Source organism: Balearica regulorum, chromosome 10 (assembly GCF_011004875.1).
Source record: "Balearica regulorum gibbericeps isolate bBalReg1 chromosome 10, bBalReg1.pri, whole genome shotgun sequence".
Classification (NCBI taxonomy): domain Eukaryota; kingdom Metazoa; phylum Chordata; class Aves; order Gruiformes; family Gruidae; genus Balearica; species Balearica regulorum.
The window spans coordinates 13,943,915-13,965,544 of record NC_046193.1 but is presented as its reverse complement, the minus strand read 5'-3'; the positions used below and the strand labels follow the sequence as shown (position 1 = coordinate 13,965,544).

At 60.5% G+C, this 21,630-nt stretch overlaps 4 protein-coding genes across 9 annotated transcripts in view; 3 read left to right on the top strand and 1 right to left on the bottom strand.

The window, feature by feature from the left end:
- Positions 1 to 21,630, top strand: part of LOC142603171 (calcium/calmodulin-dependent protein kinase type 1-like) — a 151,206-nt gene that overhangs the window by 65,673 nt on the left and 63,903 nt on the right. The window lies entirely within an intron of this gene.
- On the bottom strand, positions 1,412 to 11,607 carry CCDC71 (coiled-coil domain containing 71). The gene is made up of 2 exons (XM_075762200.1): positions 11,517 to 11,607; positions 1,412 to 8,932 (listed from the first exon to the last, which is right to left on the bottom strand). Exon 2 carries the CDS (start codon positions 8,869 to 8,871, stop codon positions 7,681 to 7,683), a length of 1,191 nt encoding a protein of 396 aa, XP_075618315.1. The 5' UTR covers positions 8,872 to 8,932; positions 11,517 to 11,607; the 3' UTR covers positions 1,412 to 7,680.
- On the top strand, positions 11,749 to 16,101 carry LOC142603162 (uncharacterized). 2 transcript variants are annotated; one of them, XM_075762196.1, is made up of 5 exons: positions 11,749 to 12,042; positions 12,142 to 12,527; positions 13,159 to 13,319; positions 13,724 to 13,856; positions 15,452 to 15,803. In XM_075762196.1, exons 1-5 carry the CDS (start codon positions 11,892 to 11,894, stop codon positions 15,656 to 15,658), a joined length of 1,038 nt encoding a protein of 345 aa, XP_075618311.1. In that variant the 5' UTR covers positions 11,749 to 11,891; the 3' UTR covers positions 15,659 to 15,803. The 2 variants fall into 2 exon arrangements, with proteins under 2 accessions (XP_075618311.1, XP_075618310.1); XM_075762195.1 differs by having other exon boundaries at positions 11,761 to 12,042; positions 15,527 to 16,101.
- Positions 16,642 to 21,168, top strand: KLHDC8B (kelch domain containing 8B). Of its 5 annotated transcripts, none has more exons than XM_075762203.1 (6): positions 16,642 to 16,690; positions 17,464 to 17,932; positions 18,748 to 18,912; positions 19,129 to 19,353; positions 19,614 to 19,727; positions 20,539 to 21,168. In XM_075762203.1, the coding sequence occupies exons 2-6, from the start codon at positions 17,560 to 17,562 to the stop codon at positions 20,733 to 20,735; spliced, it is 1,074 nt and encodes a 357-aa protein (XP_075618318.1). In that variant the 5' UTR covers positions 16,642 to 16,690; positions 17,464 to 17,559; the 3' UTR covers positions 20,736 to 21,168. The 5 variants fall into 5 exon arrangements, with proteins under 5 accessions (XP_075618318.1, XP_075618319.1, XP_075618317.1 ...); XM_075762204.1 differs by having other exon boundaries at positions 19,614 to 19,715; positions 20,539 to 20,879; XM_075762202.1 differs by having other exon boundaries at positions 19,105 to 19,353; positions 19,614 to 19,715; positions 20,539 to 20,879.

Genomic DNA, 21,630 nt, shown 5'->3' with positions numbered 1-21,630 from the left:
GTGCCAAAAGCCGTGCCCCCAGGGACACCCTGACACAGCGCAGGCTGGTCCCGCACATCTCAGCGGGGCAAGGGATGCTGTGGGCAGAGGCCTGGCAGCTCCCCAGGGCTCCGCTCACAGCAGGTGCTGGGAAACCCGGAGAAAGGGCAGGGCTGTCCCCGGTGAGGCTCTGGCAGCACAGCGTGGTGGCCAGACACCACCACCTCCTGGGCTAGCAGAGCTGGCAGGAGATGAGCTGATAAAGAGCCATTAGCACTAGCCAGCCCGTCTGTATCACAGGGATCTTGCCAAGCAAACCTTATCCCCTCTGAGATCCAAAGCAGTCTGATAAAGGCAACTGTAACAGGAGCTCAGGCGTTGGAAAGCAAGTAAAAGCGGGAAGGAGGGATCCTCAGCGGGATCCGAGGGACAAGTGAGGTGTCCCAGCCCATGTTCAGGCACCTCCTGGCTCCCCTGAAGGCTGCTCCGACTTCCCACCCCAAGCTGCAGCCCCCTCAGCCGCCCCACAGCCAAAGTCATGGGGGTGGCCTGTGTCTGCCTGGGGAGATGAAATGTCTGGGGGCAGCTCTGCTGGCCGGAGATCTGCCAGCAGCTCTGCCACAGCCCTCCGTCACCAGTGTTTCAAAGCTGCTGAGCACCCCCGCTCCCTCGGGCACCCACAGCCTCGGCTCCCCCAGCACCTTTCAGCAGCGATCACTTTCGCCGTCGGCAGCAGACCGAACGGCTCAGAGGGAACTGGCAGCGCTCACCGCTTTGGGGCATGCAGAGGAGGGGCCCCCCCCAAGCCTCAGCAGAGCCTCTGAGCTCCCGGGGCAGCCTCTCATGCCTGGCCAGCCCCGCTTGGAATGACTTCAGTGCGCTCAGTGGGCGGCCAACGCTTCCCTGCACATCCTTAGCAAGCGGGAGAACCACTTAACCATTTCCCTTACTGAGGACTGAGTGCCAGCACTGGAGCTGGTGTCTGCCTGGGGCCAGGGTCCCACCGCTGTTAGTGCCGGGCCAGCGCACCGACAGCCCCGCCGCACAAACTGGATCTGGATCGCACGCAGGTGAACGACACCATTTCTGGTGAATTAGCCGGCCCCGCAGCCCCGGCTGCAGAACAGGCAGATCCAGAGAGAAGCTGGAGGGTGGGCAGGCAGGAGCTGGCAGAGCGCCTGCCAGCGCAGCGCCGACCCAGCGCGTCTCTAGGAACTAACCTGGAATGCGGATTTATGCCAGTTTACACCAGTCCAGCACTAGTGGCGCTCATCGGGAGCATTTCCCATCCCAAGCCAGGCATTCTTTAATGGGGCTTGTGTAACCCCAAACCTCACTGGGGGGAACTGAGGGGAAGACGCCATTCCACAGAACTCACGCGGGGCCAGGAGGAGCAGTCTGTTGGTTCCCAAACAAAAGCTGGACACACGGGGCGGTTCTGAGCACCATTTTACTGAAGGGCTGGACACCTGCTAGGACTTCATAACAAAAAGTTCACTTCATTTAAGAAAAAAGACAGTCTGGTTTTTGTCCCATTCCCTCCGAAGAGCGGAATAATACTAACACTGTCTTTTCACTAAACAATGCCATTCCAAAATATACAACACTGAGTGTGGAGCAGCCCAGCCTCATATTAAACATTAAATATTAATATAGCTTCGGAAACATTCTACACAAACAAATGAAACAGTAAAAAGTTCACTCAAGAACAAGATGGTCAGTTGTTGCAAATTCATCGTACAAAAGTTTGTTACTCGCCCTCCCGTGGGCTGCAGTCGCTGTTCCCCGGCCGTCACGGGATGCGCGCGGCTGAGCTGGCAGCACCGGTCCCAGCCGGAGCAGGTCGGTCACGCTGCGGCATGGAGACGGCTGTCTTAGAGACGACAGTAGGCAGAGACAAGCGTGAGGGGCTGGGCACTGCCCACCCAGAGCCCCTGCATCCCTCAGAGGGGCTGCTGTGCCTCTGCTCGGGAAATGCCACTCCCTGGGAGCGCTGTGCTGGGAACCAGGAGGGAACGGCCTCACACACCGTGCCTCCCCCACCACGTCCCATCGGGTCCCAGGCAGAGCAGCGGCAGGAGGGGAGGTATTTCTGGGGGTGGCTTTGCAGCACCTTCTCTTTTACAACAGCACCGCATGCCTGACTGTGGCTGTGGGAATCACCAGACTCTCACAGGGGCTGCCTGTAGCAACAGGAACAGAAAGGGCTAATTAAGACAACAAGGAGAGAGTCCCAGACGATAATAAGGCCTTTAAGGGACTCTCCGGGGCAAGGCCTAATTGTCCCCGCAGGGGAAGGTATTTCGGATGCTCACTGGAGGAAGCGCTGTCCCCTGTGAGGGCATCCAGAGGGTACAAGTCAGCACACACCATGAGGGCCAGGGAGTGGGTTACCTTCCCCCTGGCCACCCGAGCAGGGACGGTTTGTGCAACCGGTGAAGGATGGAAACCAAGGGTTCAGAGGGGCACCTGCTCCAAAAGGGCACCCCCTCGCCCGTGCCCCAGAGCCTGCAGCACCAGTGCCTGCGAGGTGCTGCCGGACAGGGCAGGACAGGCTCCCTCAGCTGGGCAGGGGCAGAGCAGAGGAAGTGCTAGCGGGATGCCATAGACCTGGCTCCTCTGTTTGCAGATCTCCTGCAGCAGAAGCAGAAGCTGGCCAACCAGGCGCTGCCAGTGTCTTTGGTTTCCTCTAATCCCAGATTCTCGCTTTTTCACTAGACTTGCTCAGTCTTCCCAAGCAAACTGAGAGGTCTGGCCTCAGCACCACGGCTTTGGAGACAGCAGCTGGCCAAGCTGCGAGCGCTAGCAGAGTCACATCTACAGACAGGGTTCACGCGACACTCGGGACTGTCTCTCCTGCCTTCTGGGACAAGGTCTCTGCTCCACCAGCCAGCGAGGCACCTGGCACTCTCCTAATGGCACACAGCTCCAGGCAGGAGCAGGCTGCGAGGAGAGGGAAACCCGAGCATGGTGCTCTCCAGCACAGAGCCCTGAATGCAAGGGCCTGGGAGCAACCTGCCCTGCTGCCCCTCTCCATGGATGGTGCCAGCCCACCCAGCTCGCAAAGCCAAGGGCTGCAGCACCGTCGAGAAGGTGTGAGGTGCCCCAGAACAGCTGTTCCTCCCCTCAGGCCACCTCACCTCTCAGAAAGCCATCCCCATCTGACCACAGGAGCAAACGGGCCAGTGCCATTTTGAAGACCGAAACAGAAACTGTCACTTCCACATGAACCAACCCAGCTGCCTGAGCGGCAGGGGCTCCACACAGCTCGGCACCGACCCTGCCAACCACAACCGAAATAAGGATCCTCCCACCTAAACCTGCCCAGGAAGCTGTCCAGCTGCAGCCGAGACAAACCTGCTCACCATCCCCACATGTCACGTGTGCTGTGGCCAAAGGCCCAGCTCCCAGACAGGGCAGGGAGCTTGGACCCAAGGAGGGGAGAGCCGCTGGAGTGGCTGCAGCCCCCAACATGCTGGCAAGGTCTGGCCATGAACACAGCACAAGTCACAAGTATCCAGCTATGCAAGTACTCACAACGCTCCACAGAGCACACCTCCTCCTCACACTGAAATACCACTAGTGGGCTACAAAACAGGAGTAACAAAATAATCCCTTCTTATTTTGCAGAAAAGTGCTTAAGAAATTCTGTACAAGGATCGCTATGGCAGCTGGCTCGGGGGGGGGGGGAGGCAAAGAGTTTGGAAGCACCGCGCTACATGATTTGCAGGGATGAGGCCAAGGAGAAACTTCTCCAACTGAAAGTAGTGGCAGAAGGTGAAATCTGATCACAGTGGACATGAGATTCAAAACATTTCTACCAATTAACAATGTGGTTTCAACTGGTATCTGATGTCAGCTTCCCCTTCAGCTGCCTGCAGGACAAGCTGCTCTCCCCACGGACCTCGCTGACGGACATGTGAAGCACACAGGAAACTCTAGGACCTTGACTGGTGGAGGCGAAGCATAAACTCTTGCTTCTTGGCAGCTGAATAAAGGGAGGAATGATTTCCACAAAATCAGGCGGAAGATCAGCCCTATGACAGCTGGCTGAATCATTTCTAGAAGTGACAGTGGCACAAATCCATGCGGTAAAAGCATCCCTAAGAGTCTCCAAAGCTCTTGGCTGTCATGGTGCCCAGGAACAGCATAGGCCAGGTTAGGCACTTGGATGAATTCAAAGTGACTAATACAGAAACAGGTCTGAACAAACCGCATACAGCACGCTCAGCAGAGACCACAGCACTCCAGGCAACACACTTCTGTGTGCCCTGCCAGTTATGGCTGCACAGATCCCTGGAAGGCAAGTGTTACTCTGCTGTCACAGAATAACATGGGGTGGAAGGGACCTCCAGAGGGAGATCTCTTGTTAGATCAGGTCTTAGGCAGGTCTGGGTCGATGAAACCCTTCACATCTTCCCTAAACACCAGACAGCAGTGTCCACAGCACAGCCCCTTCTGCAGCCTCCTGCACATCGGCGTGGAAGGCCTGGGACACCAGAAGCACCCGCACCTGGCCTTGAGACGAAGGACGGCGGAGCCAACCACCAACAGGCTGCAGGCACCTCGGCTGCCAGCACCAGATCCCCTGGGAAACAGCTGCAGGCAGCAGTTGCCAACATTGGCACCAGGGGCTGTAAAGCCCCTCTGTGAATAACAAGCTGCAATCCTTCTGGTCAAGTTCCCAAATTGCCTGCAAGGGGAAAGACGAGGGCATCAGGAGGGCACAGAATCGAGGTCCAGTGCTGCCCAGGAGCTCAGGGGCCCCGCGGTCTGTCAGAGATGTGCAGAGGAGCTGGCAGAGACTGGACTGATGATGGGCAAGTCCCTGAGTGTCAGGAGCCTCAGCGACACAGAAGTGTTCCTAACGCTTGCCTCTCCCTACAGAGCAGAAGACCTCTTGCTGGTGGCCTGGGAAGGACACCGGACAAGCCATTGCCACCAAGCATTCACAAAACTCAGCTCAGTGCCTGGAAAGGCAGGACATCACTAAGGCAGTATGTTCTGCTGGATATGTTAAGCAACAGTACAAGCCAACTCCTTGACTAGCGAAGACCCAAGCTGTGAAAGACCAGAGGTGACAGAGAAGAGTGGGGAGGCAGGCAGCAGCACAGCAGGGGGAAGAAACGCAATGAAGAGGAGGGATGTGGCCCGATAAGCTCGCCTCAGGTGCTCAGCTTCCCGCTCAGGCTGAAGAAAAAGCAACCTCGACCCAAATTCAGCCTTGTTGATGCACAATTGTTTTTCCCACCGGAGGCCAGGCGCTCAGCTGGGATGTCTGCGCTGCAAGAAGAGGCTCCAGAGACAGCTCTTGGTGCCCTTATATGGGGCTGGGAACAGGGGAAGCCGCCGAGCAGCCTGTCAGGCAGCGATACCACAGGCAGGAGTTGAGAGTCCTCCTCGGGAAACAGCCAAAAAGAGAAACTCCAGTGCAAGACTTCCAGACCTGGCATTTCAGAGCGTGGGAATGAGAAAGGTCTGAAGGATGGGAACAAAAGGTACAAAGCAATTTTTGGCTGATTAACAGTGATGGAGGGTCCCTCTTCATCCAGCATCTTGTCAGGACAGGGAACTCTCTGCCAGGGCATTTTAAAACACAGAAGCAGAAGAAAATATTTCCTCCTCCTCCTCTGCAGCCAACCAGCGGCATTCACAGGTCAGTCTCAAACACTGCAAGTTATGATCTCTGACAGCAGCTCAGATACACACAGTAAAACCACACAGAACCAGAGCATGTGATTCAGAGCCTGCGAGGGAGAACCTCCACTCTGCTCTACCTGGGTGAGGAAGGAGAACCCTGGCTGTGCCTCAGGATGCCCAGCTTCCCTGTCCTCTCAATCCGTCATGAACCTCCTCTCTGCTCTCCATGCCACGGTTTTCCTCTGTGAGCTGGGGATCAGATGCTGACCCCTTTTACAAAGCGCTGAAATCCAGCCAAGTGCTAGGGAGGGGCTGAAACGTAAGGAGATGGGGCTTCCCTGGGGAGCTCATCCCTTCAGCCAATGTCCACAGAGATTACTAGGTCAGAAACTGATATTTTGAGCTAGTAAGAGAATGAGTGGATTATCAGCCCACTGCTGCAGAGCTGTGAATGTACGGCAGCGTAGCGCCGGCCCCGTGCCTGGCCAGACGCTGCTCCCTGTCCCCAAGCTGCCAGGCTCTGCTTTTGCAGTATCCCAACAGAGATCATCGGAGGCCACCCCTCCAAGGTGACAGCCGCAGCACCGACCGCTCCAACGTGGTGTTTCTCCTGGAGCTTGCAGATCCCTCCCTGCAGAGAGCAGACCCGACCTCCGCCAGCACACAGTCTGCATTCCCATCCAACAGTGTGTCCCTGGCTCAGGAAGGCTAATGCAGCCGGCTGCGGTGGTTCCGTAGTGCCTCCTGGGGACGGGCAGAGCCTGTGCTCCGGGAGCTTTCCCACCTGCCACACACCTCCTCACAACATCCCAGCCGGCACAGCAAAGCTGTCACCCATCGCAACACGGTGCTGATCTCCCCTCCTACTGCTTCACCCCCACAAACTGACAGAAAGAAACGCTCTGTGTTTAAGTTGCTGGCATATATCCTGTCATCCCTTCTGCTTTTCTGCTTTAATTCAGGCTCAAATACCCCACTGAGCTCTGGGACTGGCAAGATGTATCTAACACATTCAAACACAGCCTGTGTCTTCTCCACCAGCACTTAGAACCTGCTCCTGAAACATCCAGCAACAGCAAAGCAGTTACATAGTGGGCAGGACACTTTATGCAGTTCTTATTAACAACTCCAGCCCTTCAGCTCTAACAGTCACAGTTCACGTTCTACGTTTGCACCTGGGGCATGGGAGAGCAGAGTGATACTGGGTGCTGAGAAGGAATCACTCTTTGGAGGCAAACCCTACCATGAGTTCAGAGCTTCTGCTACCAACGAACAGAGGAGGCACCTAGAGACATCAGGCAGACTCACAGGCAACAGCCCCGTAACTCTTATGCAGAGGTAATACCAAAAATATGATTAAAACTATAGTCAACTATCAGCTGGTAATTCTCCAAATTGCTTGGCATTTCTGGAGACGAACAAGTGGCTATAACTCTGCCTGCCTCTGAGCTGCTCAAGAGAGCCCAGAACAGACTGTCACAACACTGAGTCACAAAGAAATCCTGGCACCTTTCAACAAAAGACTGGCTGAAGGGGAGGGGGGAACAAAAGCTATCGAACCCAATCCCAGAGGGATGGAAGAAGTGCATCTTCCCACAGTTCCTGGGCCATATGCACATATATGTATATATAGATATATAGATAATAAAGTTATAAAATTTGATCAAAATAAAACCAGTAAATGTACAGCTTGAAAAAGAGCAATATCACAGTGCATCAATGTCATGAGAAAGTCCCGTGTTCTCCCCCTGCACGAGAGCACAGCCTGCCATGTTCAGAAGAGCGCCTGTGGGAAGCGAGCCCTCCGACCTGCTTGGCTCGCCGCAGGCGAGAGTCACTGTCCCATGTTCCCGAACAAGTTTTTGTATTTCTGCAGTCAGTTCTGCATAGCAGTGGTAGACAAGCAGAAACAGCACGAGAGCGGGCTGCTCCATCTGCAGGTTAGTCGACGTATCGTCACCAGGCACCAGAGATCCAGAGTCGCTCTTAAACTTCTCCACGGTCTGGTGCCAGGCTCATATTTACTTACTTACAAAAAAAAAAGTGACAAAGTGAAGAAACTCAGGGGACGCTGTGAGAGTGGGACAAGGGCTGAATTCGGATCACAGGAGACAGGTTGACCCTAAGAATCTTCTGTGCTCTCCTCCTTACTTCGTCATCAGAAGACGAGTTGCCCACCTTGATGGCCCGGAATTTCAGCAGGTTCAAAGTGCTCTGAGCCCGTCGAGATCTATTTTGGACTGGAATGGTATTCGCTTTCTTCCTCTGCGGTGCTTCTCTTGCCTCCGTAGCTCTTCTCCTCTTCTGCCCAACACTCTCCCGGTAAGTGCTGCTGTCCTTCCACTCTGTTTTTCCCACCAGAGGTTCCTTATCTTTGATTTTCAAGGTCTTGGACTGCGGTGCCGTGGTGCAGCCCTGGGAAGAGCTGCCTGTGACTCTCCCATTGAGGACTCCCGAGGCTTTGCAAGCATTGCTCTCCTGCAGCACTCCACCCTTTGGTCCCTTTAGAAGATTTAAAGCAAGGGTGGCAGTATCCGGTGCTTTCTTTATCAAACACTTGTACCCCTTACCTTCTGTTATTTTAGTGCTCTTGCCTGAAGAAAACTGCCTCGACGGACTCGAAGCCTTGAGGAGTTTAAGGTCCGAGGGTGAGATCCCAAGACGCCCTCGTGTGTACTTAGACTCCAAACGGGATGCGGTAGTTTTCAGCGGCACCAGAGCTTCCAGAACCACTGACAGTCTCATGGCTGGATATACATCAGGATACATGCTCGCAGGGAAGCCCACTGCCGTGGCCTTGGACGTGCCGGATCTTGTCTGCTTCAAGGAGCTCAAGAGGAGATTTGTGGAATCCCCTTTAGGGACAGGCTGAGCGGAGACTTTCGAGGAGTTCACCGAAACACTGGTCGGCGAAGCAGACACCTTTGCCACGGCTGCAGTGTTTCTAGCCGGACTCTTAGCAGACTCAGCGGTGTTGGGTTGTGTGGTTGTGCTCTCTTTTGTCTGACTAGGCGTGTCGGCCGTGCACGAGCTGTACCCATACACATCCTTACTCCTCAGAATTGTGGGCTGGTAGCCCTCCTCCTTCAGGCCCTGAATGAAGGCCACCAGCTGGGTCTCTGTGTCCAAAAGGTCCTTGGACATCGGGTTGAAGACTCGGAGGGCTTCCTCCAGCACTTTCTGTCCTGCAGAGGAAATTCTTGACCAGGAATGGACAGCTTTTTCTTCCACATTGTTCACTGCAATATTCATGGCATTAGGCAAGCGGGCACTTCAAAAAGGTCCAAATTACTGGAAAAACAACCCTTGACACCTCAAAAGGAGAGAGAAGATAGTTAGCTTACAGCAACTGAAATCATCTTGCATTTTTAAGCGGGGATCTGAAACCATTAAGCCCAGGCATGGCTACTCGAACATTGGGTTAGATTCTGGGCATAACCCAAGTTAGAAGCATCATCAAGAAAATCCCATCACTGATTTATCTCTGAAGTAAAACTAAAATATCTCTCGCAGAAATATCCTCAAACCTAAACAAAGATTTCAGGCAATCCCAACCAACCCATCCCAAGATGAAGAGTTCCAATGAAAGGGTTCCAATTTCTCAGTGAAATCTGCAGTTCATTTCCAGTTTGAATCTGACACATCCCAGATTCGGGTAACTAGATCTCATTTTCCCTTGGCAAAGCAGCCCTTCATTGAACCCTCTCCCTGTGCGCGATCCAGCCATCTCAACACGAAGCAGCCTGAGCACCTCAAATCTATCCCAGCGTCACGTTCAATTTTCCAGCTTCCTAACTGATTCTGCTCAAAAATTGATTCTAAGTCCCTGCCAAAGTGGAATCATCCTCCTGAAGACCTGATAGCAGAGCTGGAGGCTACTTCAGTTGTGCTTCATTGATGCCAAATGCTGTGGCAAGGCAATACCGCTCCTTGCTGTTCTCTTGTTTGAACAACGGTCTGCAACTTGCTGTCGCAGCAAACTGGTGTTGATCCAAGGGCACTCACTGCCAAGTGAGGAGGAAGCAGGAAATTCAAGCAGGGCAGCATGAAGGAAACACACCACCGGGGCCAAACGTACAATGGCCTGAGGGACAATACTGGGATCATGCTTGGGGCACTACACAGCTGTCTAGTACAAAAGTACTAGTCATTGCTTTAAATAATAATAAAAAAAATAGGCACTGAAGAGCAGTCCAGGCAGGACTTTGTGATGAACCCGGGAGAACTCCAATCCTCTCACGCTGAGCTGGCGACCTCACCAGCTCTGCAGCTGGATGCTGCGCCGAGAAGTTATAGAATCTTTAGCATCATTGATACCTCTCAAAATAAGTAGGATTCAGTGAAAAATCCTTTTCAGGGAAATGTGGAAGGTGTCAGAGACACTATCGGAGAGGGCAGTGTGCAAGCAAGAAAGCTGTAATGGAAGAGTTAGCGCCTGAGCAGGCAGAGCAAGGAACTACTCATGTCCGACGTTCCTCCCAGAACTCCGGTTTCACCGCAATGCCAGAGCCCAGGAGCGCCGGCCCCGGCCTGATGCCCATGCTACCGCTGGCTGCACAAGCAGGGAAGAGACTCAAGCCAAAAGCAGCCGCAGAACGGGAAGCACAGGTCAGCGGCGGGGGGCAGGGGGGTAAGAGCCTCCACATGACAGACTAATCTCAGTCAAGTGTTCTGCAGACGTCACAGCAGAAGAGGGATTTGGAGGAGGATAATGCAGTTGTTCCGCGACAGGCGGGGAATCTCCCACGGAGGAGGGGAGGCAGGCAGGGTAGTGCTCCAACAGAGCTGCGGCCAGCGTCATCAGCCAGCGGTGAGATTTGCCGCCTCCAAAGTGAACAAGCGGTAGGTAGCAGGCACAGCAAAGCCAGCAAGGATGTAAAGCTTAATCCTGATCTGGTAGAGAGGGAGAAACCAACAGAGAAGCACAAGTAACAACATGCGCTCAGCAGGCTGCAAAATGGATCATCTTCAGGCTGCAGCAAGCCCAGGAACAGCTGGGACACCTTACGGGGTATTCTGATGTTGAACGGAGAGGCTGTGACATCTCATCAGGAACAGAACATCTCAACATCGATTCGCTCAGTCTTGTTTTGTGAAAGGCGTAGTAGGAGGAAAGCTGGCCACAAGCAGGCACACCCCCAGACACTATGTCCAGCCGACAGCAAGTTCCCCTCGCTTGACACGCTACTGGGGGACATGCCCTGGCTAGAGTGCCACAGGGCCACAGGCCAGCAGCGCTCCCGGCACGGCTGCAAAGTGCTGGCAGGACCCTCACGCAATGCTTGAGCGATGCCAGTGCGGGTTTAGAGGCCCGGCTGTCCAGGCACGACGCTCGAGGAAAGGGCTCTGCGGCGCTTCTCCGGCTGCACCGGAGGGGCAAGACAGCTGCTGGCAGGGCCAGGGCGCGGAGGTGGGGCAGACTGTGCAGATGGAGGCCGGCGGGGAGACCCAAGGAGGGCTCGGCGGGGGCCGCCGGGGCGGGCAGCCCTCCGGGTCAGCCTCTCCTCCTGCTCCACCGTTCGGTGGAGGAGATGTCCCTTCCCGAGCGTCCGTCCCTCGCTCCCCTCGCAAACGCCCCCTCCCCCCAGGCTCGGCCCGGCAAGGAGGGACCGGCGGGCGCCCTCGGCCCGCCGGCCGGAGGGACCCCAGGGCGGGGAGAGCCGCCCGGGGCCGGTACCCTCCCTACGGGGCTGCGGGGAGGTGATTGGTGCAGACAGCGGGTGCGGCCCCCCCGCTCGGCCCGCGCCGGCTCCCGGGCCCGGGGGGGCGGGGGCCGGGGCGGGGCCCTTCAGCGCCGCGGCTCCGCCTCCAGCGCCCGGGGGCCGCCCCGCCGGGCGGCTCGGCAGCGCCCTCGCCCGGGAGCGCGGGGCCCGGGCACCGCCGCGGCCCCAACCTACCGGCCGCCGCCAGACCCGCACCCGCCGCTGCGCTGCTACCGCCGCTCCAACATGGCCGCCCGCGGAGCGCCGGAAGCACCGTACACTTCCGCTTCCGGCTCTCTTCCGCGGATCGGGGCCACGCCCACCCTCACGAAGGGGGTTCGGCCACGCCCCCACCCGCGGTGCCCAGGCCACGCCCACGTCCCCCGCCGCGTTCGCGGTGTCCATGGCAACGGCGGTCGGGGCGCCGGTGGCGGGCGGTGCCCCGCGGCGCAGGCCCCGGCCGGCAGGGGGCGCCGGCCGGCGGAAGCGGCGCGAGCGGAAGCGGTGCCGTTTCCAGGTAACGGCGGCGCTGCCGGGGCCGATTCCGGTGGCGGGGCCGGTTCCGGGGCGATGAGCGGCGGGGCCGGGCGGCGGCGGCTGGTGCTACACGTGGACCTGAACAACACGGTGGTGGCAGCGGACGCGGTGTCGGGGCAGGGCCCGCGGGCGGCGCTCAACACCTTCCTCAGCACCGTCACCTGGGGCCGCGCCGGGGCCGCCGGTGAGCGCCGGGGCCGGGGCCTGCGGGGGCCGGGGCCTGCGGGGGCCGAGCGGGCGACGGGGGGCGGCGGCGGCGGCTGAGCACCCTCCTCTCTTGCAGGCGAGTGGCAGTGGGCGAGCGACCGGCCCTCCCTGCGCCCCCCGTGTCCCGGCGCCCTCAGCTACTACAGCCGCCACGGCCGGGACCCCGCCTTCACCGAGGCCGGCCCGGGCCGGTGCTTCGGCGGTCTCCACGCCCGCCACCTGCAGCTGCTGGAGTGGCCGGGCCGGCAGCACGACGTGTTCTCGGTGCAGGGGGAACCGAGCAAGCGTTATCACCTGATCCTGCCCGCCTTCTTCCGCCTCCTGGACACCCTGCACCGGGAGGGGAGAGCCTTCGCCGTCGTCTTCAGGACCTTCGGCACAGACCTGCCCCGCGCCCTCCGGGCCGTCAGCTGTGCCCTGGCCGGGCAGCACCCCCAGTTCCCGGCCTTGCGGGATGTGGCGGTGAGCGGCACCCCGAGGTGCCTGGCGTGCTGGAGGAGGGCAGCCAGACAGCCTGCACGGAGCTCCCCGCGCCAGGCTGCTCTCAAACAACTTAGCCAGCCTGCTTTTAGATGCGCTGGCTTCTGCGGAGGGGAATTACAGCCAGCTTCTTGAGATGAAGCTGTTAGCCAGGGAGGAGCACGTCTGCGTGCAGATCCTGCGTGGGAAAGTTCTCCTCCTGGGGTGTCCCGCGTTGGACAGAGCATCCCTTCTCCTGGAGAGGGGCCGCTGCAGCAGAGCGGGACTCCCTGGCTCAGATCTGATCGCAGCCGTGCTCTGTCCCTGGCAGCACACCAGGCAGGAACGCTGGGAACGAGCTTCAGAAGCTGCTTCAGTTGTTCCTCAGAGCGTTGACAGGGAACAGAGATTGGAACGGGGGCAAGTGCAGTTAGGAGGTCATTCCTTTCTATCCCAGGGAAGGGGATGACTTTTGGTTTGGGGGTTACACCTCCTCTCGTCTTCTCCCCAGTGCTGTCCTCCCACGCTGCGGTGGTGGGGAGTCTCCACCCTGCTGCTTGTTGTCTCTGTCAAGGCATGAAACAACCTGTCTGCTTCAGAAACCTTTCCTCTCCTGCTTTCTGTGCTCCTGCAGCTCCCTGTGGACCTCACCCCTGGCCAGATACGCTGCAGCAAGCGAGAGGTGGTGCTGACAAGGGGAGCAGAGCGGCTGGCCACCCGGGAAGATGGAAGAAAGCTTTATGACTACTTTAGCTCCTTCGAGGGAATTGGAGGCTTCCAAGACCACTTTGACTGGTGAGAAACAGAGCACTGAGGAAGTGGATTGGGCATTTTCTCCTCTCCTGTGATTCTCCCAGCTTCTCCCAGTCTGGGATAGCTCCTGGTTTTGAGGTCTTTGTTACTGACGTGCTCCCCATTTTGCCTATGGGCAGCCTGATGGGGCTCTCGCATCTTTCCTCAGGTCCCAACCCCTGGTGTACCTCCTACTTTTCTCCAAACACCCCCTGATTTGCCACCTCGCTACAAAATGCTTCTCTTTCACGGGAGGCAGCAGCAGGCAGAGGGACAGGACAGTCTCCATCCTGCTTCCCTGGCTCACGGGGTTGCCCTGAGCCTGCAGCGCAGCGTGACCAGCCTTTACCAGAGAGCTGTCATGCTCTCCCTCCCCTGACTGCTCCTTGTCCCGCTTGCTGTTTCAGGTGGGCCAGAAATCAGTTCTCTTCCCGGGGTGGGAAGCCTTTGTGGATCGACCCCCACGATCCTGGTGTTCACCACATCTTCATTGATGACAACATCCGTCTGGATGATGCGGACACCATTGTTCATCCCCAGGTAGGCGGCTGAAGGCCCCTCCATTGCCAGCTGCCTGCACTGGGGGGTGTCCTCGATGACATCAGGCATGTTTTGTCCCCTTTGCATGAGCGTGAGCCTGCAAAGGGGGAATCAAGGCATAGCCGCGGTGTCACTGCACCCCACGTGACCAGTGTCGGTGGCAACGATGTGTGGGGCTGCCCACGGGGAGGGTGAGATGGGCCATCAGCAGAGAACGGCAGGTGCTGGCTGGCTGCCTGCGCTCACTGCCGAGCGCCTCTGCTCCGCTGGGGTGAGTCAGCCCCGCTTCCAGCAGCAATGGCGGCAGGCCAGCCAGCCTCGGTGTGCGGCCGTGGCTTGTCTGTGGCACCAAATTGAAAGGGCAGTGTTTGTGGTGGAGCACGCTTGGAAAAGGGAACGGTTATGCAGACAGAAATGCGCCTGGCAGTTGGACAGCTGTCAATGCTCAAACAAGAGCTGCAGCTCCACAGGCAGCCTGAACCCCTGCCTGTTTCCATCCAGGAGGGGCAGCGCAAGGAGGGGGAAACCTGCAGAAGCTGGTTAATGGTCAGCCGGGGAGCAGCAAGGGATGGGATGCTCGTTGGATATTCCCTTCCACACAAGCTCTCAGCTCAGTGGATTTGTAGCTGGTGGCAGGATTTGTCACTGCCTGGAGCAGACCTGTCAGGAATAGGCTTTGGTCTGTGCCATGCCTGATTCACATGAATTAATGTGGATGGCTCTGCTGAGAGCCCGAGGTCCCTGTGTGCAGCAGCTGCTGCCTGCGTGTGTGCAGCAGCTGGAGCATGGCTCACACAGCTCCACTTGCTGCATTTCAGCCTCGGGCTGTTTCCCTGATCAAGGAGCTCGCTCTTTTGCCATCTGTAGCCAGCACGGCTAGTCAGTCAGGCTGCATGGCTTGTCTCAGGGCAGCTGTGCAGCCAGCCCCAGGGCTCCCCCACACCGGATCAGACAGGTAGGATCAAGTTATGGTGGCAGCAGACCGCACTGGGGTCTGGGCGGCAGCCGAGCATCTCACCAGCAGGGCTCATCCCCACTGCCGGGACTTTGCTGTCCTGCAGCCAGGATCGGTAGGTTGCACGCCAGCTTCCCCTCCTCTTGCGTCACTAGCTCTGCGGCGTCCCTGCTGTCAGTGACAGAAACAGATTACCAGGTGGCCTTCGGCAGAGCCATGGTAAAGATCAGAAGGTGAAGTCCCTGATCCCTCCTGTGCGACAGGCTGTGGCAGCCAAAGGAAGAGCTGTTGGCAGAGGTTTACCTGGGACTGGCCGCTCCGCAGAGCCGTTTTCTTCCAGCTGCGTGGTGTGGCCCGTTCCTTAGGGGAAGGCCCAGCGATGTCTTGTGATGAGCTGGTTCTGAGCCAAAGGGGCTTCGTGGGAGGGAGGGGAAATCTGGAGAAACTTCACCTTCTGCTGCTGGAGTGCAGGCAGGACCCGCTGCCCTCTGCTACTGACCCCACATGAAGGCACCTGGCCAAGGAGGAGGGCAGGGTGCACCGCAGGGTGCATACGCCACTGCCCAGCTCTGCGCTTGTGCCCTGGCGCCGCTGCCCGCAGAGGATGTGAGCGCTTCTGTGCACTGCTGTCTCCCTGCAGGTGTTTTCGGAGCAGGGCAGCAGCAGCCCCAGGCATGCTCCCACCTCAGAGCTGTACAACGTTTGCCTGGTGCAGACTGACCTGCTGGAGGCCATTGCCGACGAGGACTATTTCCTGCGCTGCGTGAGGAGGTGTGAGGAGAACTACGACCGCTACCTGGCCCGCGTGGAGAAAGACGCCCCGAGCCCGCAGTGGGATGGACAGTGATGCCGCCTCGCAGGGCTGTGGGGCTCTGGACTGGAACACCCCTGGCGTGCAGGCCAAGTCCCAGGCTGGGCTCCTGCTTCGAGCTGTCCCCTCTCCAATGCGTGATGTACCCGCTCGGTCCTACCAGGAGCCTCCATACCTGAGCAGAAGCATCCTGGGAGCTTGTGTGACGGGATCCCTGGAGGAGATGGTTTTCCTTTCCTCAGCAGCGCGGTGGGGAGCCATCCGCCTGGCTGGTGGGGCAGGGGCAACGCAGGCAGCCACACAGTGTTCACACTCCCTTCTTGCTCCCACGCTGGTGGCTGGTGCGGAGCGGGTGCCGGGGTCAGCGCAGTGTTACCAGCGGCACACCCGAGTGCTGTTTGTGCTGTGGTGTTCTCCTTGGCAGAGCTAGCGATGCCGTGTCACTTCTGCCTGTTTTTAAAGCAAACCTTTCTAGCTTGTTTCTGTTGTGAGTTTCCTGCCTGCCCTTGGCTCTGCCCGTGCTGTTTGGTGGAAAGCGCATTTCCCCATGTGTCGTCGCAGGGCTCGGCCGAGTGGGGATGAAGGTGACACTAGTGGGTTTGGACCCGTGGACACCTTCCTGATGCTGCTGAGAGACCCTGGCGTGGTCGTGCTCAGAGCGGGGCCGAGCTCACGCTCTGTCCCCGGCAGCCCCACAGCGGTGACAGGCAGGGCTCCTCTCCAGGGCAGGGCAGTGGCTTCTCGGCTCCCTGAGCCCGGTGCTGGGGTGGCTCCGGCACTGGCGGTGTGTGGCTGGGGGGGGGCAGAGCCGGGGGTTCCGCCGCTGGCTGCCGCCGAGGGGTCTCTCCAGCCCCTTTCCCTGCCGTGGGGCGAACGGGGCAGGGGAACGGCGGGCCGGCAGCGGCACCGAGGGCCCCGGGAGGGCCGGTAGGAGGGGAGCGGGGCCCGGCGGGGGGCGGGGGGGGGGGGGGACCGGGGAGGGCGCGGCACCGCCCCCACCAGCAGCGGGCGGGCCCGGCGCGGGCGGCGGCGCGGAGCGGCGGGGAGAGCAGCGGAGCGGGCGGAGAGGTGAGCGCGGCCGCGGTCCTGGTCCCTGCCCCGCTCCCGGCAGCGGGGCGGCGCGGGGAGCCCGGGCGCGGCGGTCCGGGGGTGACGGGATACGGGCGGGAGCCCGAGGGGTGCGGGCGGTGCGCCGGGAGCCCCGGTGGCTGCGGGCGGGAGCCCAGGGAGCGCTGGTGGGTGCGGGGTGTGCAGCGGGAGACGCGGAGAGCAGCAGTCCGGTGGGTGCGGGAGCAGGATCCTCGGGGGGGGGGGGGGTCCGGTCTGGGCACCGGGAGCCCCGGTGGGTGCGGGCTGCGGGCGGGAGCCCGGGGAGCGCTGGTGGGTGCGGACTGTGCAGCGGGAGCCGCGCAGAGCAGCAGTCCGGTGGGTGCGGGCTGTGCGCTGAGAGCAGGTGCCTCGGCGGGTCCGGACTGTGCACCGGGAGTCCCGGGCAGCAGGAGCCTGGGGGGGTCGGGGTACGGGCCGTGCACCGGGACCCCCGGGGAGCAGGAGCTCTCACGGGTGTGGGCTGAAAGCCCCGGGGTGCGGAAGTTCCAGGGGGTGCAGGCTGTGCCTCAGGATCCCTAGGGAGCGGGAGCCCCACTGGGTGCAGGGAGGGAGCCTCGGGGAGTGGGGGCCCGGATCGGGTGGGCAGGGAGCCTCGGGGTGCAGGAGCCCCGGTGGGTGCAGGTGGGAGCCCCGGGGAGCACGGGGATGTCACACGACCAAGGCTCGCTGGCTCGCTGGTGCTGGGGGGAGTGGTGGGTGCCCGAGTGCTGACTTGGGTGCTCTCCCTGCAGGAGGTGGTGGGCAGAGCCGGGCCAGCACCGAGCCAGGCCGGATGGGCGGCACAGCGGGGCCAGGGACCGGGGACCCCCGGGGCGGCTGACCGGCCCATGGCGGCAGGCGCGGGCGCCTTCGCGTGGGTCGCCTTCCCCGCCATGCCCACGCGGCGCGTGTACTGCAGCGCAGCGCACCGCGACGGGCAGCTCTTCGTGCTGGGTGGTTGCGGGGGCGGCGGGCGAGCCCTGGGCGCCGCTGAGGTACTCGACCTCCCGGCCCAGCGCTGGACCGCGCTCCCGCCACTGCCCACGCCGCGGGCAGGCGCCGCCGCCCTCGTCCTGGGCAAGCAGATCTTGGTGGTGGGCGGCGTGGATGTGGCACAGAGCCCCCTCGCCTCCGTCGAGGTCTACCACGTGGATGAGGGCAAGTGGGAGAAGAAAGCAGCGCTGGCTCAGCCCTCCATGGGCATCTCAGCCGTGCAGAGAGGTGAGGGCTGGGGATGCCGGGGCCAGGGATGCTCAGGTGGGATTTGATTCCCGCTGCTGCTTGGGATGCAGTATGAGGCTTTCACCCAGCAGTCGAACTTGCCACTTAATGGCAGGGTCATAATCCTGCCCCAGCAGCTCCATTGCAGCCTGGGGCTGGGTGGTGCAGAGCCTCTCCAAGCACAGGAGCATTTTCTGGCTGCCCTGGTTGGGAGCCGTGCCAGGGCAACCAAGCAACCTGCTGCAGCTCAGCTCAGCATGCTGTGCACTGAGCACGTTGTAATTCCTGCCCAAACTTTGCTGAGCAGCCTCCGAGCCTTGGTACAGCCTGGCAGCCCATGGGCTGGGGGGGCCAGGGTTGGTGGTGTACACAGTGCCCACATCTGCTCCTTGGCTGGGGATGCGTGGCATGGCTCCGGGCTGCAGCAGGGTGGGCAGGGCAGAGGGGCAGCAGAGCAGCAGTGGGAGCGGGCAAGGGTGCCGGCCATAGCAGGAGCAGGATTTGGCAGCATGGCTGTGTTGCCATGGTGTCTCCAGGGAGATGGTAGTGCCGAGAATAATTAGAGCCAATGGCCTTGTGCTCCACTCTGTGCCTGATGGATGGAGTGGAGAGGGGGGCGAAGGTGTCCCAGTGGGGTCAGGGCATTGCTGGCCTCAGGCCTGGCCATGTTCACCGTTCCCCAGCCACCCCAGAACGGCAGCTGGCTGTGGGGCTCAGGAGCACCCATGCTGCCTGCCCTGGAGGGCGCGGGGGGGACTCGCAGCCCCACTGCACTGCCCATGGCTGTCCCCACCTCACTGCCGCCTCTTTTGCAGACGGGGCCGTCTATGCGCTGGGGGGAATGGGTGCAGACACCTCTCCCCAGGCGCTGGTTCGTGTCTACGAGCCAGCAAAGGACCACTGGCAGCCTCTGCCCTCCATGCCTACCCCCTGCTATGGCGCCTCCGCCTTCCTGCAGGGCAACAAGATCTTCATCCTGGGTAGGTGCTGCTGGGGCGAGCTGAGCATCCCCCCGCGCCCCTGCCCTGTCCCTCCGCTGCCTCCCCGGAACAAGGGGTGACCTGGTGCCCTCCAGGGTGGCTACGTGCTGCCCTCCCGCACTGGCCCTGCAGCCAGCGGGCCTCATCCCGCTTGCTGAGCCCACCGATGGTGCCGGCTCGGGATGCCGGCAGCCGCAGGGTCTGGTCTGTGCGCAGGGGGCCGGCAGGGCAAGCTGCCCGTCACCGCCTTTGAGGCCTTCGACCTGGAGACGAGGAGCTGGACGCGCTACCCCAGCATGCCCAGCCGCCGCGCCTTCGCTGCCTGCGCCATGGCCGACGGCGTCGTCTTCAGCCTGGGGGGGCTGCAGCAGCCGGGACCCCACAACTTCTACTCCCGTCCCCACTTTGTCAACACTGTGGAGATGTTCGACCCTGCACAAGGTGAGCTCTGTGTCCCTGGGTGGGGTGGGAACTTTCCCTGTGAGTTCAGGATGCCTCCCTGGGTCTTGGTGAGGGGTGTCCGTGCCCGAGGGACGTGGTTCATCCAGGTTCTGAGCATCAGCCCCTTGCAGGCATGGCAGATCCTGCCCTGCATTCCTGGGGTGCCATTAGCCTGGGTGTCTCCTGGCCTCAGTGTCCAGAGATGCCTGCCTCACAGAGAGGAGCTCCGGCAGACGATGCTCACACCCTCTCACCCCCAGGTGCATGGAGCAAGTCAAGCCGTGCCATCCGCATGAGGGAGAAGAGAGCTGACTTCGTGGCTGGCTGCCTGGGAGGAAGAGTGGTGGCTGTGGGTGGCCTCGGTAATGCCAGGGGTAGGCACGTGGCCATGTTCCCATCCCCATCCTTTGTGGCACATCAGTGACCTGTATGGTGGCGGGGAGGTCAACTGTGCAAAACTACAGGAGTATCGCAACACCCTCCACAACGATGTGGCCTTAGCTCTGCCTGTTGCATCCCTCCTATGCCACCCATGTGCTGGGGGGACCTGCTGCCCTGCCCCACAGGCTGCCCCCTCCAAGCCACTTGCCCATTTCACCCTCCAGCCAGGTTTTCCCCAGCTAATGTGCAGCATGCCGGGCTCACGCAGCCATGCCAGCTCAGCCCTGCCGCACAGGGCTGCAGCGCCGCATCCCTCTCCCAAGAGAGCTGGGGAAAGGTTAGTGCTGTCACTCAGCAGCGGGGATGCAGTGGGGAGGGCTGCACTGGCCACAACACTCCCAGCCCTGCAGCGAGGGCTGCCGGACCCCGCTGAGCTCGCCTGGGGCCAGCCAGACCTCCTGCTCTGCAGCAAGAGGGGGTGTTGTGGAAGCTGAGCGGTGCTGGCCGGATCCCTGCAGCGTGGCATTGCTCCTGAGCCCTGCCACTGTTGGAGCTGCCCTCCTTTATCCCCTGGTGATGGCCGTGGGGTGCCAGCATGGGGGAAGAGCCGGCAGTGTGGCATCAGTGCCAACAGCCCTCCCCGTCAGGATGCCGCTAAATCTCTTCTGCCCCTGCTAATTGTCTCTGGGATCGCAGAGCACCCACAGCCCAGGGATTTGGGACCCCCAGTGCGTGAAAGGGGAAAGGCAGAGCCTGGGGTGCACAGAGGGCTGCAGGGGGCTGATGCCATGCCGTCTCCTGCAGGGAACCAGTCCTGCCCGCTGGACTCAGTGGAAGGGTTCAGCCTCTCACGGAAGAAGTGGGAGCCACTGCCCCCCATGCCCACCGGCCGCTGCTCCTGCTCCAGCTGCCCGACGCCCAGCCTGCTCTTCGTCATCGGTGGGGTAGCCCAGGGCCCCAGCGGCGCCGTCGAGGCTCTGTGCCTGCGCGAGGTGCCATGAATGGGGCCCTGGGGACCAGCCCCGGCCGAGCACCAAGTGCCTGAAGACGGGGACAGGGTGTGCACGTGCCCGTGTGTGCGGGTGACCCGGCTCTGGGGTGATGCCAGGTGCCAGAGCAGCCGTGGTTTCTTGTCATGCTTTGGAAACCCCTCTTGGCTCCTGCACCACTGTGATGGCAGAGCCCGGGGCAAAATCCTGCCTGACAGGAGGGCTGCGGCCAGCGGTGTGGAGAGAGCGGTGGTGGCAGGACTGTCACTGGCCACGCTGCCCCATCCGGCCCTGTCCGTGCCGCGGCGCATCCGCGCCATGTGTGTAGCAGTGAGTGCTGTGTCGTCGTAGACCCAGTCGATGTCTCATGTAGCACAGAGGTGCCCTGTAGCTCAGTGCCTAGGAGGTGACATAGCACCTCAAATAAATGAAACACATGGAATTTTAACCTGCTGGAGTCATGTTGTCCCTGGTTATCCTGTTCCGGGCAGGGATGTGCTGCAGCCTGTTGGGAAAATCCTCTCCCAAGGGAGAGCCTGGTGAGCCCATCCCAGGCAGGACCTGATGCCATGGGGCAGGGACCCGCTCTTGCTCCTTTCCCCACTGCCAGGGCGATGCAATGGAAGGATCCATCCCTCCTTTCGGAGAGGGAGAGCTGAGCAGGGGCTGCCCTCAGCAAAGGGGCTGCGGGGGGTGGAGGCAGCAGCAGGAGACAGGCTTTGTCAGAGAGCGCCGGGGTGCAAGAGAGGGCAGGGCGTGGTGAGGGCTGCCAGGATGCTGAGAAATGAGACGAGATGCCTAAAGGTGCTGGGGCACCGTCCAGCACCACAGCCCTGTCTGAAAGGATATAGCGTGTCTGGGTGCTCTCCCAGGCAGGAACACCACATATTCCACTTACCGGCACCAG

What these genes read in the sequence shown, in the direction of transcription:
- CCDC71 (XM_075762200.1), bottom strand. Translation starts at nt 8,871, where the DNA reads ATGAATATTGCAGTGAACAATGTGGAAGAAAAAGCTGTCCATTCCTGG.
- LOC142603162 (XM_075762196.1), top strand. Translation starts at nt 11,892, where the DNA reads ATGAGCGGCGGGGCCGGGCGGCGGCGGCTGGTGCTACACGTGGACCTG. An exon ending in GGGCCGCGCCGGGGCCGCCG is followed by an intron (nt 12,043 to 12,141) that starts GTGAGCGCCGGG and finishes CCTCTCTTGCAG; the next exon opens with GCGAGTGGCAGTGGGCGAGC. An exon ending in CGGCCTTGCGGGATGTGGCG is followed by an intron (nt 12,528 to 13,158) that starts GTGAGCGGCACC and finishes GTGCTCCTGCAG; the next exon opens with CTCCCTGTGGACCTCACCCC.
- KLHDC8B (XM_075762201.1), top strand. Translation starts at nt 17,560, where the DNA reads ATGGCGGCAGGCGCGGGCGCCTTCGCGTGGGTCGCCTTCCCCGCCATG. An exon ending in GATGTTCGACCCTGCACAAG is followed by an intron (nt 19,354 to 19,613) that starts GTGAGCTCTGTG and finishes TCTCACCCCCAG; the next exon opens with GTGCATGGAGCAAGTCAAGC. An exon ending in TGGCCTCGGTAATGCCAGGG is followed by an intron (nt 19,728 to 20,538) that starts GTAGGCACGTGG and finishes CGTCTCCTGCAG; the next exon opens with GGAACCAGTCCTGCCCGCTG.